Source organism: Pristis pectinata, chromosome 13, assembly GCF_009764475.1.
Source record: "Pristis pectinata isolate sPriPec2 chromosome 13, sPriPec2.1.pri, whole genome shotgun sequence".
Lineage (NCBI taxonomy): Eukaryota > Metazoa > Chordata > Chondrichthyes > Rhinopristiformes > Pristidae > Pristis > Pristis pectinata.
In genome coordinates, this window is record NC_067417.1 from 1,735,847 (window position 1) to 1,748,711 (window position 12,865).

Consider the following 12,865-nt stretch of genomic DNA (forward strand, 5'->3'; position numbering starts at 1 on the left):
GCACCGTCAGAGATGCCAGCTTCTTCATAAGATGTTAAACCAAGGGCCTGCTCGCCCCGTGGTGGATGCAATAGATCACCTGGTATTATTGGAAAAGGATATTCCCCTCAACCGATCAAAACCAGATGATATGGTCGTTAGCTCGTTACTGTTCATGGGAGCTTGCTGTGCACCAAGTGACAGCCATGTTTCCTGCACACTTGATAAGAGCTGCACTTCCTGGAAAGGGCCCTGGTGAACCCAGAGTTTCTGACGGGTGCTTGAGAAACACAAGCACCCATTGCCTTCTGATGGGGGTGGGGGGAGGTTGGCGTTCCAGCTCCTCCCAAGGCAGCATCCATCCTTGGACCGAATTAAAACATTCTTCACGACTTGGGAATATTTAGCAGGCTGGGGTAGGGTGAAGAGAGTGCAAACAGAGCGGCGGTGTTCCCAAGACTGCATCTCTGTGCGGAGTTTGCACGTTTTCCCTGTGACCGTGTGGGTTTCCACCAGGTACTCTGGTTTCCTCCCGCGTCCCAACGACGTGCGGGTCAGTGGGTTAATCGGCCGCTGTAAACTGCCCCCAGTGTGTGGGTGAGGGGTAGAATCTGGGAAAGTTGGGAATTGATGGGAATCTGAGAATAAATTGGTGGGAGAATGGGATAACTGTGGGCCAAAACAGACGATGGACTGGATGGCCTGATTCAAGGACATACGGAAGCTTGCAGAAGGAAGCCCAGCACCTGGTTACACACGGTAGTGGGGAGGCAAAAGGCTGGGTATTGAGGAGAGGACTTGGGGAGCAGCACCTCACCCCAGAGGCAGACATCACTTTCACTAGTCTGGAGCAAGGGTCAGCACTGGCCTTGTTAGAAGCTTCCAGATGCACTTTATGAGCCTTCTTATGAAATCTCATTTCACTAGAGGGTAAAGGGGCAAAAGATTAGCAGTCAATAAAACGTTTCACAATGTGCAATTTTTCTGCCAGGCTGGTTAACCTTTCCACACAAAAGGCTCCCACTCTAATCATGTTTTATTATCTCTGTACAAATATATTGGCCATTCTGAGAGCACATCGATTTTTAGATGGTATATGTGACTCTGTGACAGGATCTGCTGCATGAGTCAGAATCTAATGCATTCTGCAAGTTATAAATGGATCACTTTCTCTTTCTCCTTCTCCTGAAATATATTTGCCGCACAGTTATTTTTAACCCTCAGAAATAAGAATGGGCAGTTAAATTGTTTCAAAGAATTAACTGTGCACACATCCATGCCATCCACACAGTCTCAAGTTTAAGAATGTCCATCAGGTGAGAAAACTTTTTGCTGCAATTTTCCTCCCAGCGATTTTCCAAAGGGCCTGCACTCTGTAACGTGTGGCAGAACCTCAGGACACCGCTGTGCACATCACAATCAGTAAAGGACAGTAAAACTCCATTCGTCCAGTGCGCTCAGAACGCTGGTGGTGTCAGGTCAGCAGATTTTCTGGACTATTGGATGTTGAAATGCTCTGACACACATTTAATTTAGTTTTTCTTTAGATGTTACACGGTGGAATAATAATATTTCCAGTGAACCAAGTGGAAAGGGAGCTCGGGACTTGGGAGCCCAGTGAGGGGAAACGGAGCCTCACCTGGTGAGCCGGATGCCAAACCATTGGGGTTTCTGAATCAGTGGATAATCGGGGTGTTACTGTATTTTCTAAGATGCTGTCACTGTTAAAATGTAGGAAACACAGTAACCGGCAAGGCCCCACAAACTGCCCTGGGATAAACAACAAGTACTGTCTGAGGTTTCGTCCAGTGCACCAGAGAGCACGTCCATGAAATATTCCAAAGATCTTTGTTCACTCAAGAAGAAAGGGGCCTCAGCGAAACATCTCATGTGAAAGATGAATCTAAATACAAAACATTACCTCATTGTCACCAGTGGGATTACAAGCACAAATTCAGAGTTATTTGGGCAATGTAGCAACTATCAGCTTCACTTACTGGGCTGCCTCACCCAGTGGAGCGAGAATCACAAGTCTCTGGTTTTACTGAACATGGTTCTTAAAGCTAAGAAATTCCTTCCCCTCTCCCAGCTAAAAGCAGTTTGTTTTTTTTTAAACAGGCTTGGATCAAGAGGAGGATTCAGGCATTACTTAATACTGTCAGCACCATCCCACATATTATTTCCCGATATTAAGTTTCACTTTGCTTAACCTTATCCCTGCATTAAATCAATCTGGCGATTTCTGCAGGTAGAACAATCTCTTGCTCTGGCTATTCAAGACACAATAAATCATTCATCAATCTTATGCCTGTTTGTGATGTTTCCCTCAGGGACAAGGAATTTGTGTGACAAAGATGAACTACTTTGAGGCTTTACACAGCAGCTTCAAAACAAAGCTTGTGTTAGAAAGAGGGTGCCAGTCTGGAGAAGTGCTGTACTGAGTACATCATGGAACATAGAACAGAACAGCACAGTACAGGCCCTTTGGCCCACAGTGTTGTGCCAACATCACAATACACCTTGCAGCTCTTGGATTGTACTGATTTGAAGGTGATGATCAACTACATTCGGAAGCAACAATTGGGAAATTCAGAAGGGTTCCAACACACGTACTTTGCCCTCCAAGACCTAACACCCCAAAACCCCGAAAATAGAGTGCAAAACCTCAAAGCTCCAGGCACGGCACCTCTGTGGATGAACGTACCCCTTGGAGGGGTTTGCAGCAGTTGAGGCTTAAATAAGAACGGGTTGCATAGATTAATTTTTCGTTGCCTTGAACGTTGGACAGAACCTGCTTCCTCTGTGGAGATGAATCTGAAAATTGGAGCCGCTCAGGGGAGGTGACAGGAAGCCCCCTCCCATCAAGGAGTCAGAAACCTGCAGCTCTCCAGCACCAGACAGCCCTGGGCACCGAGGGCCAACCTAACCTCACTTCAGTTCCAATTCCCCTTGTTTCGAAAATGTGACCCTGATCCCAAAGGAGACATGACCCTGATCCCAGAGGAGACATGACCCCAACAGCCAGAGGAAACATTCTCCCTGCATCCCTGTCAAGCCTCGTAGGGACCACCCTCCTGCATTCACCTTGTTCAAAGGCCTCATGGCCAGCAGAGCAGTGGTTGCTCCGCACGGCACTGCAATGCCACCTGACCAGTAACAAAGTAGCCTCTGAGCCACAACCTGTATCGGCACACCCAACGTCCCACGCTTACAGAAACAAGAGACTGCAGGTGCTGTACTCATGACTGATGCAGGATCTCGACCTGAATCGTCAGCCATCCCTCTGCCTCCACAGATGCTGCCTGACCCACTGAGATCCTCCAGCAGTTTGTTTTTTGCTCCAGATTCCAGCATCTGCAGTCTCTTGTGTCTCTGGTCTGTCCAAACTGGTACTGCAAACCTGTGGGGATCAGGGTGATTTCCCGGACTGGGCCTCCTCAGCTTCTGTGGTCAATTACATTCCCATTTTACTACTGCACTGCGAAGCTGCTTCAAGATATACCCACTTTGTAGAAGCTTTTGTCCATTCCACATGGTCTGCTTGGATGTTGGAGGTGAAGTCCTTGTAAAATTATCTTCAACCATTCAACAATTCATTAGGAGCCCTAACCACATAAATGGCAACGCAGAGGCATAACGAGTACTTACTGGCTGATCCCATCAAATGAGGCTTCCCGAGTGATGTGCCCACTGTCGGTGTTGAGGCCACGCTGAAATTATAACCACAGCCCATCATTTCACATTCCCTCAACGCCGTCCACATGATCGAAGGCACAGGGGAGGGAAGGGCCACGAAGATAGCAGGTGGGGTCTCGGGGTGGGGGGAGGCGGGGGTTGTGATGCCAGGAGGGGGCTCAGGAGAGAGTGGGCGGGGCCAGGAGAGTGGACAGGAGTGGGAAGATTACGCGCCCCTCAGTTCCCCAGGTTACCGCTCCATGGGTACGCACCAAGGTGAGCAGAACATCTGGCTGCAGCTTCTTCAGCACCTCCGCCACCTGTGAAGAGAACATTTCCCCGTTATCCCTACACGAAACACCAGTAGGAACATCTGAACAAAGGTGAAGCCCCACAGCTCCCAGCAAGTTCATTCTCTTCCAGGAAAAAGCAGCTGAGTGACCAACGCCCCTCCCATCCCTCTGGGTAATTGTCCCCTCCACCAGAGCACTGTGGCTGCTGTTTGTACCAGCAACACCCTCTTCAATAAATCACCCAAGGCTCCTTAAACCATGGCTCCAACTCACCATCACTGCCAAGAAAATACATCACCAGTCCTTCATCACAGGGTCCAAGTTCTAGAACTCCCTCCCCAACAACACCGTGGGAGCACCATCACCAGAAAGTGGTTCAAGAAAGTGCCTGACCACCACCTTCTCACAGCCTATCAGACGTGGGCAACAAACGTCAGCCTATGTGCCCAGAGCCTGTGAAAGAATTAAAAGTAGTGAAGGAACGAGATGGTCACACAGCCCAAGCCCGGTCTGCTAGTCAGTCAGATCAGGGGTTGATGTGTTAAAAGGCCATCAATCTAAAACATTATCCGTTACCTTTCCACAGATGTTGCCTGATCTGCTGAGCATTTTCTGTTTTTAGTTCAGATTTCCATGAGCCAAGTGTCGTACAATTTTGCTGCATCTTGGATTTTGAAACTTTTATTGTGAAGCAAAGATGTTATCACCCTCCATCTTAACATCTCACTGAGTCATAAGGAAATGGATTCAAGCTCCACTGCAGCCGAGGCCAACTATTCAGCTTGGCAGAGGCAGTCCTGCACTGCTCACAGTCTGAAATATTGGACAGAGCACCTGCTTTCTCTCCCAGGTAGGCAAAAAAGATCGTGCAGCATCTTACTGGAGAGAAAAGGAATGCTCCCCAGTGGCCCAGATCTATTTTTATCCCTTACAGTTCTCCACACTACTTGGTCATTCACACACTGGTGTTCATAGGACCTGGCTCTTGATAGATTGGCTGTCACCTTTCCCACACTGCAGCAGAGACCACCTCAAAAGCCCATCATTGGCAGTAACACAGGGGTGTTGTGAAGGCTACAGAGATGCAGGTCTTTCTTCCTAAATAAATGTGCTCAATCTCTCAGGCAGTCACAGGGGAGGGAGGGCGTCATTCGCCCAACCTACACAATCCAAGGCAGCAAAACAAAGGCTTGTAATATGATCAAAAACTTGAGGACAAACCAGGACAAATGGAAGAGGGGTCAACAATCCAGAGCCTGTATGGGATCCCTGATGGGAAATGTTGGATCCGGTTAAATCATCGTGCTGCTTGTTCATTCCCTCAGCCTCCCACGCACTTGGAATATCTTTGTGAAGGAAACTACAACATTCTCGGTCTGATAAAAGGCTGATTAGTTTCCTTGACTGACAGTGTGAATTCTAAGTGGCCAGAACACAGAAGCTTGTCTGTGACAGATCAGAAATCTCATAACTCTGCCACCCAGGATTGGGTACTTTAATTATACTTGGGCAACACATCATTCCACTGAACAATGGTAATGTAATTGGGGAACCGGCTTCAAACGGTTCCTGTCAACAGCGCAAGTCAAATTAACAGCAGGGCCATTCAAGCAGGATTTCAAATTCAGCTCCCTTGCAGCAGCCGGTAATTGCTCTTCTCACTGACGTACCTGCCTATTATCCAGCCCATTGGAAAGGTCCCCAGGTCATCTTAATTCCAAATCTCCTGCTCGTGTCTAACTGTCCCAACCCAGCAAGCAGCCCATCAATCAGTGCCGGCCTTTCCTTTGTTCCTGAATCACCTGCTACAACTCCAGCATTTCCATGGTTCATCCACTCTTCCACCTCTTCTTGTGACTTGTTGTTTTCATCTGCTCCTGCCCCTCCTACGCAAACCAGCTGCTTCCCACAGTATCCAACCTTTCGTCTTAACTAGTTTTCATATAGAACAGTACAGCACAGGAAGTGTTGTCTCTCTTCTGGCGCCAACATAGCATGCCCACAACTCCTAACCCGTACGTCTTTGGAACTTGGAAGGAAACCGGAGCACCTGGAGGAAACCCACGCAGACATGGGGCGGACGTACGAACTCCTTACAGACAGCGGCGGGAACTGAACCCGGGTCACTGGTGCTGTAATAGCATTACGCTAACTGCTACACTACCATGTCACTGTTGTAGGAAACACACACGGGTCACGGTGGTCCTGCGGCACCACAGATATTGCACGACCTTCCTCCACTCGGTCCGGTGCTGTTGACACAGCCCACAGGGTGATGGGGGGATGGGGGTGGGGGGGGAGACAGAGACAGTGAGTGAATGGTGGAGGGAGACAGGGAGACAAACAAAATGGGGTAGGAGGGAGAAATGAAGCAAGACATTTGGATAAGTACATGGACAGGAGGGGTTTCGAGGGATACAGGACTAGCTTGGTGGGCACCATGGTCAGCACGGACAAGTTGGGCCAAAGGGCCTGTTTCCATGCTGTAATACTCTATGATTCTATGACTCTAAGAGAGAACCAGGGGGAGGAAGGGTGAATGAGACAGATTAAGCCGCCGAGGAAACTGCACTGAGAGTCAGAGACAGATAGTGCCCAAGATCTCACATGATCGTGATCACATGCCTCACCCTCAGTGCTGGTGAGTAACTGTTGACAATCTCCCAACTTCTGGTTAAGGACCAGCAAGCAGAGATTTTACTTAAATGCATCTGCATGATGAGGGCTGCCTCAATGGTGTCCTTCCAGCTACTAACACAATGCAAACGTGGTCAACACATCGTCCCTGTCACCATCTAAACCAGTCATTTACTGCCCTGGAGTGGCAGAGGGATTTATGAACAGCTCAAGATAACCGTCGATACTGATGGTTGATCAAGGAATGGAAGCTAGTGGTTTATAAAGGTAAGAGAGACTTCAGACTGCCTGGAGGATGGGATGCCTAGAAAAAATTATCAGCAGAGATAGAAGGACTGCAGAATATGAAAGGGTGCTCTAAGCACCCGGCTGGTGGAGGGACGTTTCAGATCAATGCCCCATCATTACAGACCAGAGGTCACTGATGGACGGGATGCAGGGAAACGTGACAAGCTAAAATAAAAACACAGGTAATTGCAACACTTCCCTCAGTACACCGGGCAGCAGAGTCCATGTCCTGACTGTACACCGCCCTTCACCAGCTCCCATCCAAGCGACATCTCCATTCCTCTATTCTAATCCTTGCTCGTCTGTGTGGCTTGAAGCCGTACCTTGGGACCCGTTTATTTTGATCAGGGTGCTTTATATCCAGAGGTTAGAAACAAAATTATCTGTGAAGTGATTCAATGCATAACAGATGATTAAATGACAAGAGCAAAAGCCATACATGGCAAAAGGCAGCACATGCTTTATAACAAGTAGATAGAAAGTCTATCGATAGTTACAGGAGGTAGGTACAGAAGGGCAGCATAGGTAAACAGAAGTCAGAGCAAGCTCCTGTGTACTGGGGAGACAGTGTGAAGCAAAGGGGTGTAGACTGCACTGGGGTATGCACACCCCAATCTGAAACACCAGCTCTGAAGGGGTTCAATCTGTAGATATTTTCAACTGTTTGCAGAGGAAGGGACAGAGATGGTATTTACAAACAGCCAGCTACTGAACCACCACTAATCCTGGGCTTTGTGGTCTGGTTTTAAACTCAGCCTCTCCAGGGACAGTCCTGGGATGAAGCTCTTTGATGCAGCATCACACACACTCACTTCACAGAAGCTTGTTCACCAGCTGTCAGCGGTGTAGAATCAGGAAAGGTTTAATCTGATTCCGGAACACGCCAAGTGGGACTTGCAAGGTCTTGGGTTAGGAAGTGAAAACTCTTACATACCATTTAAATCCCAAGAGTTTCAGACTATGTTAAAGAAAAACAAGTTAAAGGGACACTGCCAAAGTGTTTGGAAACTGCTGTAAACCTTCTTCAACAGCACAGGAAAAACACAGGTCATCGGTCCCCTTAAAAGAAGATGAATTTATTAGGAGCCCTGCTCAATACGTCAACCCCCACCTCTGGGCCAGAGCTTGCATTCAAAGCTCCCGCCCATAATCTGAGCTGATGTGCCCAGGCCAGTATGGAGGGAGTGCTGTTGGAGATACCGGCATCAAACAAGGCTTTAAACTGAGGCCCTTTCTGTCCCTTGATCCTCTGCTGCTCCTGTGGGACCAGTCTTTTACTCATCTCATTCTTACAGGGCTTGGGAGGGCTGATGCAGAGTTGATGCTTCCCCTGGCTGATGTGTCTAGAACCAGGGATCACAGTCAAGCGATTGGCCATTCAGGACCCAGAAAGGAATTTTCTCCACCCAGAAGACAGTGAATCTCTACCTCTGTGGAGGTGAAGTACATTCAAGACAGAGATCGATAGACTTTTGGACATTAAGGGAATTCAAGAATATGGGGTTAACACTGAAATAAAGATCTGCCGTGATCTCCCTGAATGGTGTTGAGCTGTGATCTATTACTGGTTCCACACCAGCTCACAGACGTCCACCCCTCTCTCTGCCTGGAAAGGAAAATATTCCACAGCAACTGTTTGAAGGGCAGGAGGGTTCCCCCAATGTCTTGGCCAATTCCTCAGCCAACAGCACCACAATAGGGTTATCACAGGATAGAGCATGGAAGGAAGCTGTTCTGCCCATCGAGATCATACAGACTCTGTGAAAGCAATGGCACTTCCCCACCCTCTCCCCCACTCTTTCAAATATCTATCCTGCATTCTTTTCAACACAATTAAATCTGCCTTCACCACTACCCCTAGTCGTGCGTTCCAGACCCACCAAAGGTTTCAGGTCACTATTTACAATCACCTTCATTTTATGTCCCTTCATTCTGTGACCCCTCAGCTTATAGGAACAGCTCATCTACACCCTTCATAACCTCTGTTCCAAGGAGAACAACCCTGGCTCCTCCAGCCTTGCCACAGAACTAAACTTCCTCATCCCTGGAATTATTTTGGCAGATATCTTCTGCCAAACCCTACACTTCGTTAGCTGAAGCTGATTATCTTTTTGCTGTTTCTGGGACCTTGTTAACTGCTGACGTTACAGCAGCTACCAGAAGAACCTTGCTGCCCATCAAGCACCCTGGTGTGTCTCCAGCTTGTGGAAGGTGCCACTGAAATGCAAGCCTCCCCCTTCAATACAGGAAATGATAAATAACTGAGTGAGGACAAGGGCTCTGTGTCAATTCACCAGCCAGCCCGGGTCACAGGCATGAAACGTTAACAGCTCTGCTCTCCATCAGCCCTGGGTATTCCCAGCATTTTTTGCTTCAACTCAGATCTCCAGCAACCAGTCCTGTGCCCATTGTGCTGATTGTCAGTGGTTCATTCAAGCTCACAATCAGATAATGACCCAGCTGCTGGGGGGGGGAGGGAGGGAGGGAGGGAGGGAGGTGGGAAGATCACCAACTCTCCCATGACTACATTCACATGCACCTGTGAGAACACAAACTCTGCTTTGCAACATTACAGACAATTGTGACCGCAAATCCCTTGCATTTATGGGATTTCTTTCAACTTGACCTCACACATTACCGCACCTTCCGTTCCTCCAACTAACTGCAGCCCTCCGGGAAACCTTGCTGACTCGCCCGAGCCTCCTCACGTTGCCTCAGGCTGCAGCCCATCCTCCAGAACATTCGGCAAAACATCTAGCTATTGTTCAGAACGTGCCTTAACCTGGACACAGTCAGCTCCAATGTGGGTAGAGGGCAGGCAACCGCAGCACCTTCTCCAGGAAGCGGGGTGGCGAACAACATCAGGAAGCACTACGGCACACTCTCCCCCACCCCCCAATGAGACATCGTCCCAAGCTGCATCAAAAGCACCCTCCAGACTACTGCTGTCATTTACCCATCACTGTGTTCACTCACCCACACTGACTCCTGGTTCAAACTAAACCTCTTCATACCTCACCCTTCCCCAGTAACAGATCTCCTCCAGCACTGTAGCCCTTCCTCAAACATTGCACTGCTCAGTCCCCTTGTGGTCAGAGAGGCAGACTTACATCACTGGTGAAGTGAACTTCATCCACAGCGTACTTCCTTTTGAAGTGCTCACGGGAGTGAATCCTGCAGAAAGAGGGGAAGTCAGGAGAGCATTAACAGTGGAATGGAACAGATTTTCTACAGAAGGACACCTTCCCTGTCTTCTCATTCCCAAGTCTTTCCTCCTTGCAGCTGGAGATTGTCCAGCTGTTGCAGAGGCATACAGCCCACACCTCCAATGGCTGTCAGCGAGACTCTTGATCACCCATTTAGAAGGATGCCAAGGGGCTGCCTTTGCCCCAAGTTCTCCTTTCTCTCCTGCCTGTATCTCTGGCAGAGGAACCCTCCCTTCCCCAGGCCCTCGCTGAGGCGTACAAGCAGCTGCGGCAATGTCACTTGATCACAAACTTTGCTATTTTCCAAATGTTGCTACCTAAATATTTCCACGATTCCTCATGGAGTGGTTTTGTTAAAGTACATGATTACTTGCAAAATTGTCAGCAAATACCCTTAACCGAAGGGAATTTAAATCAAACAGGAACTGACACTTCCCAGGTGTTTTCTGGTCTGTTATTAAACCTGTAGAACAATAATGAGACTGTTTCCAGAAGCCACAGAATGAAGGTGTTTGGTTAAATGATTCCAGAGGGGAGGTGAGAAGGAATTTCTTCAGCAGAGCAACGTGAAAAGCAATGACTGAAGTGACAAAAGGAACAGGTTCAAGTGACTTTTGAAATGGAACAGGATACACAAGCGCTGAGGACTGTGGCTAACTGGAGAGCTCTTCCACAGTGCCAGCACCAGAATACATTGGCCAAATGGCCTCCTTCCTAGTTGTAATTGTCTACCACTGGGCTCTCAGCGCTTGGGAGTGTAATTGCTCCTGTGTTTACTTGTGACTGCAGCCGAATGTGAGGGAAACAGGACAATAGGACATTACGTTATGACTGCTCAAGAATATAAATGACCCCTCATGTCAACTGCAGGAGACAGTCAGCTTTTAATTCTGGTTTCTTTTGTAAAGTTGAGCATTTTACTCTTTGTTCCACTATATGACAGGGGCTATTTTAACAATATATTAATTAGTACTGCCACTAATAACAGTGGAACAAGAGGGAGCTGGTGCAGCTTTAATTACAGGGAGAGATAGTACAACGCAGATAAATATTCACTACCACTTTCAGCCTGGTTCCACAGCCAAAACTATATAATGGCTTCTTTCAATTAGCACGTTAGGGAAATTGCTTACTGCCTGGCTTTAGTAAAAAGCCACGAGATATCACAACACAGTAGACAATAATCAAGAAACAACACTCAACAGAATGGCTGCTAAAAGAAAATTTTCTATCATCCCTGGCTCGTGTAGTTGGCTACTTTTACTGGGAAGCAGATTCCTCCAGCACCTCACCCTTATGACTGTTCTGGAGAGAGATTCAGCAAGCTGTTCAAATGCACAGGCATTGCAGTCAGCCCTGATCCAACAATCACAAGCAGCTTTGAGATGCAATTTCTGACTCATTTTCTCAGCTAAATTGGTGAACAGTCCAGGTCACTGCGTCAAAGCCAGCTCCACGCATCCACCTTCCTCTCCCCAGCAGACGCAAGGGAGACACACGAGGATTAGGGTAACTACAGGAGAGTTCCAATACATCCACACACTTCAATGTGGTACTGCAGAAATGAAAGGCCACCAAGGGTCAATGAGCTATTTGCAACGATATGACCAGCAAAACACAAATATACAGCCCCCACTGCTTATAACAGGCACATTCCTGCACAGGCAATTACTGTGATAGTCAGTCTCACATTTAATGACAGGCGAGCTTTCATATAGCCAGTGAGATTATTAAAATTTTACTGCACAGGTGAAGATATCAAGGAGCTACAGGCAGCAGAGACCGCCACAATGCAGGAAAGCAATACCGGTTTACAAACAATCTGCTGGAGGAACTCAACAGGTCAAGCAGTACCCGTGGGTGAAAAGGAATTGTCCATGCTACGGGAGAACACACCCCAGTCCTCAATGAGGAATCAGCGGTGGAAAGGGTGAGCAGCTTCAAGTTCCTGGGTGTCAACATCTCAGAGGATCTATCCTGGGCCCAACACATTGATGCGATCACGAAGAAGGCATGCCAGCGGCTCTACTTCATTAGGAGTTTGAAGAGATTTAGTGTGTCTTGCAAATTTCTACAGATGTATGGTGGAGAGCATTCTGACTGGTTGCATCACAGCCTGGTATGGAGGCTCCAATGCACAGGATCGCAAGAGGCTGCAGAGGGTGGTAGACTCAGCCAGCTCCATCACAGGCACAACCCTCCCCACCATCGAGGACATCTTCAAGAGGCGGTGCCTCAAGAAGGCAGCATCTGGGATACGCCCTCTTCACGTTACTACCATCAGGGAGGAGGTACAGGAGCCTGAAGACCCACACTCAACATTTCAGGAAAAGCTTCTTCCCCTCCGCCATCAGATTTCTGAACGGTCCATGAACACTGCCTCATTATTCCTTTTGTTTTTGCACTACTTATTTTGTAATTTTGCACTGTATTGCCACCGCAGAACAAATTTCACGACAGATGAGTCAGTGACAATAAACCCGATTGCGACAATCCTTTCCTCCCACAGACGCTGTTCAACCCGCTGACACAGACGCTGCTCGACCCGCTGAGTTCCTCCAGCAGATGGTTTGTTGCTCCCATCTCTGGTGTCTCCACCATCACTGGCTTGCAAGTCACTTGTCAATTTCAACTTTCCTGATTTAAAGGAAGGAAAAAGAAAGAGCGACTAAAGGAGTTAGGGCTTTACTCATTGGAGACATGGAGGATGGGGGAGACATGATAGAGGTATACAAAATATTAAGAGGAATAGGTAGAGTGGACAGCCAGCGCCTCTTTCCCAGGGCA

The 12,865-nt window shown here is 48.0% G+C and overlaps 1 protein-coding gene across 2 annotated transcripts in view; it reads right to left on the minus strand.

Annotated features, from left to right (window-relative positions):
• Positions 1-12,865, minus strand: part of pepd (peptidase D) — a 118,554-nt gene that overhangs the window by 78,856 nt on the left and 26,833 nt on the right. For both annotated transcript variants that reach the window (XM_052028286.1, XM_052028287.1), the window contains 3 exons: positions 9,983-10,046; positions 3,927-3,974; positions 3,628-3,689 (listed from right to left, as the gene is read on the minus strand). In XM_052028286.1, coding sequence (XP_051884246.1) covers positions 3,628-3,689; positions 3,927-3,974; positions 9,983-10,046 — 174 coding nt within the window. The remainder of the gene's footprint in view (positions 1-3,627; positions 3,690-3,926; positions 3,975-9,982; positions 10,047-12,865) is intronic.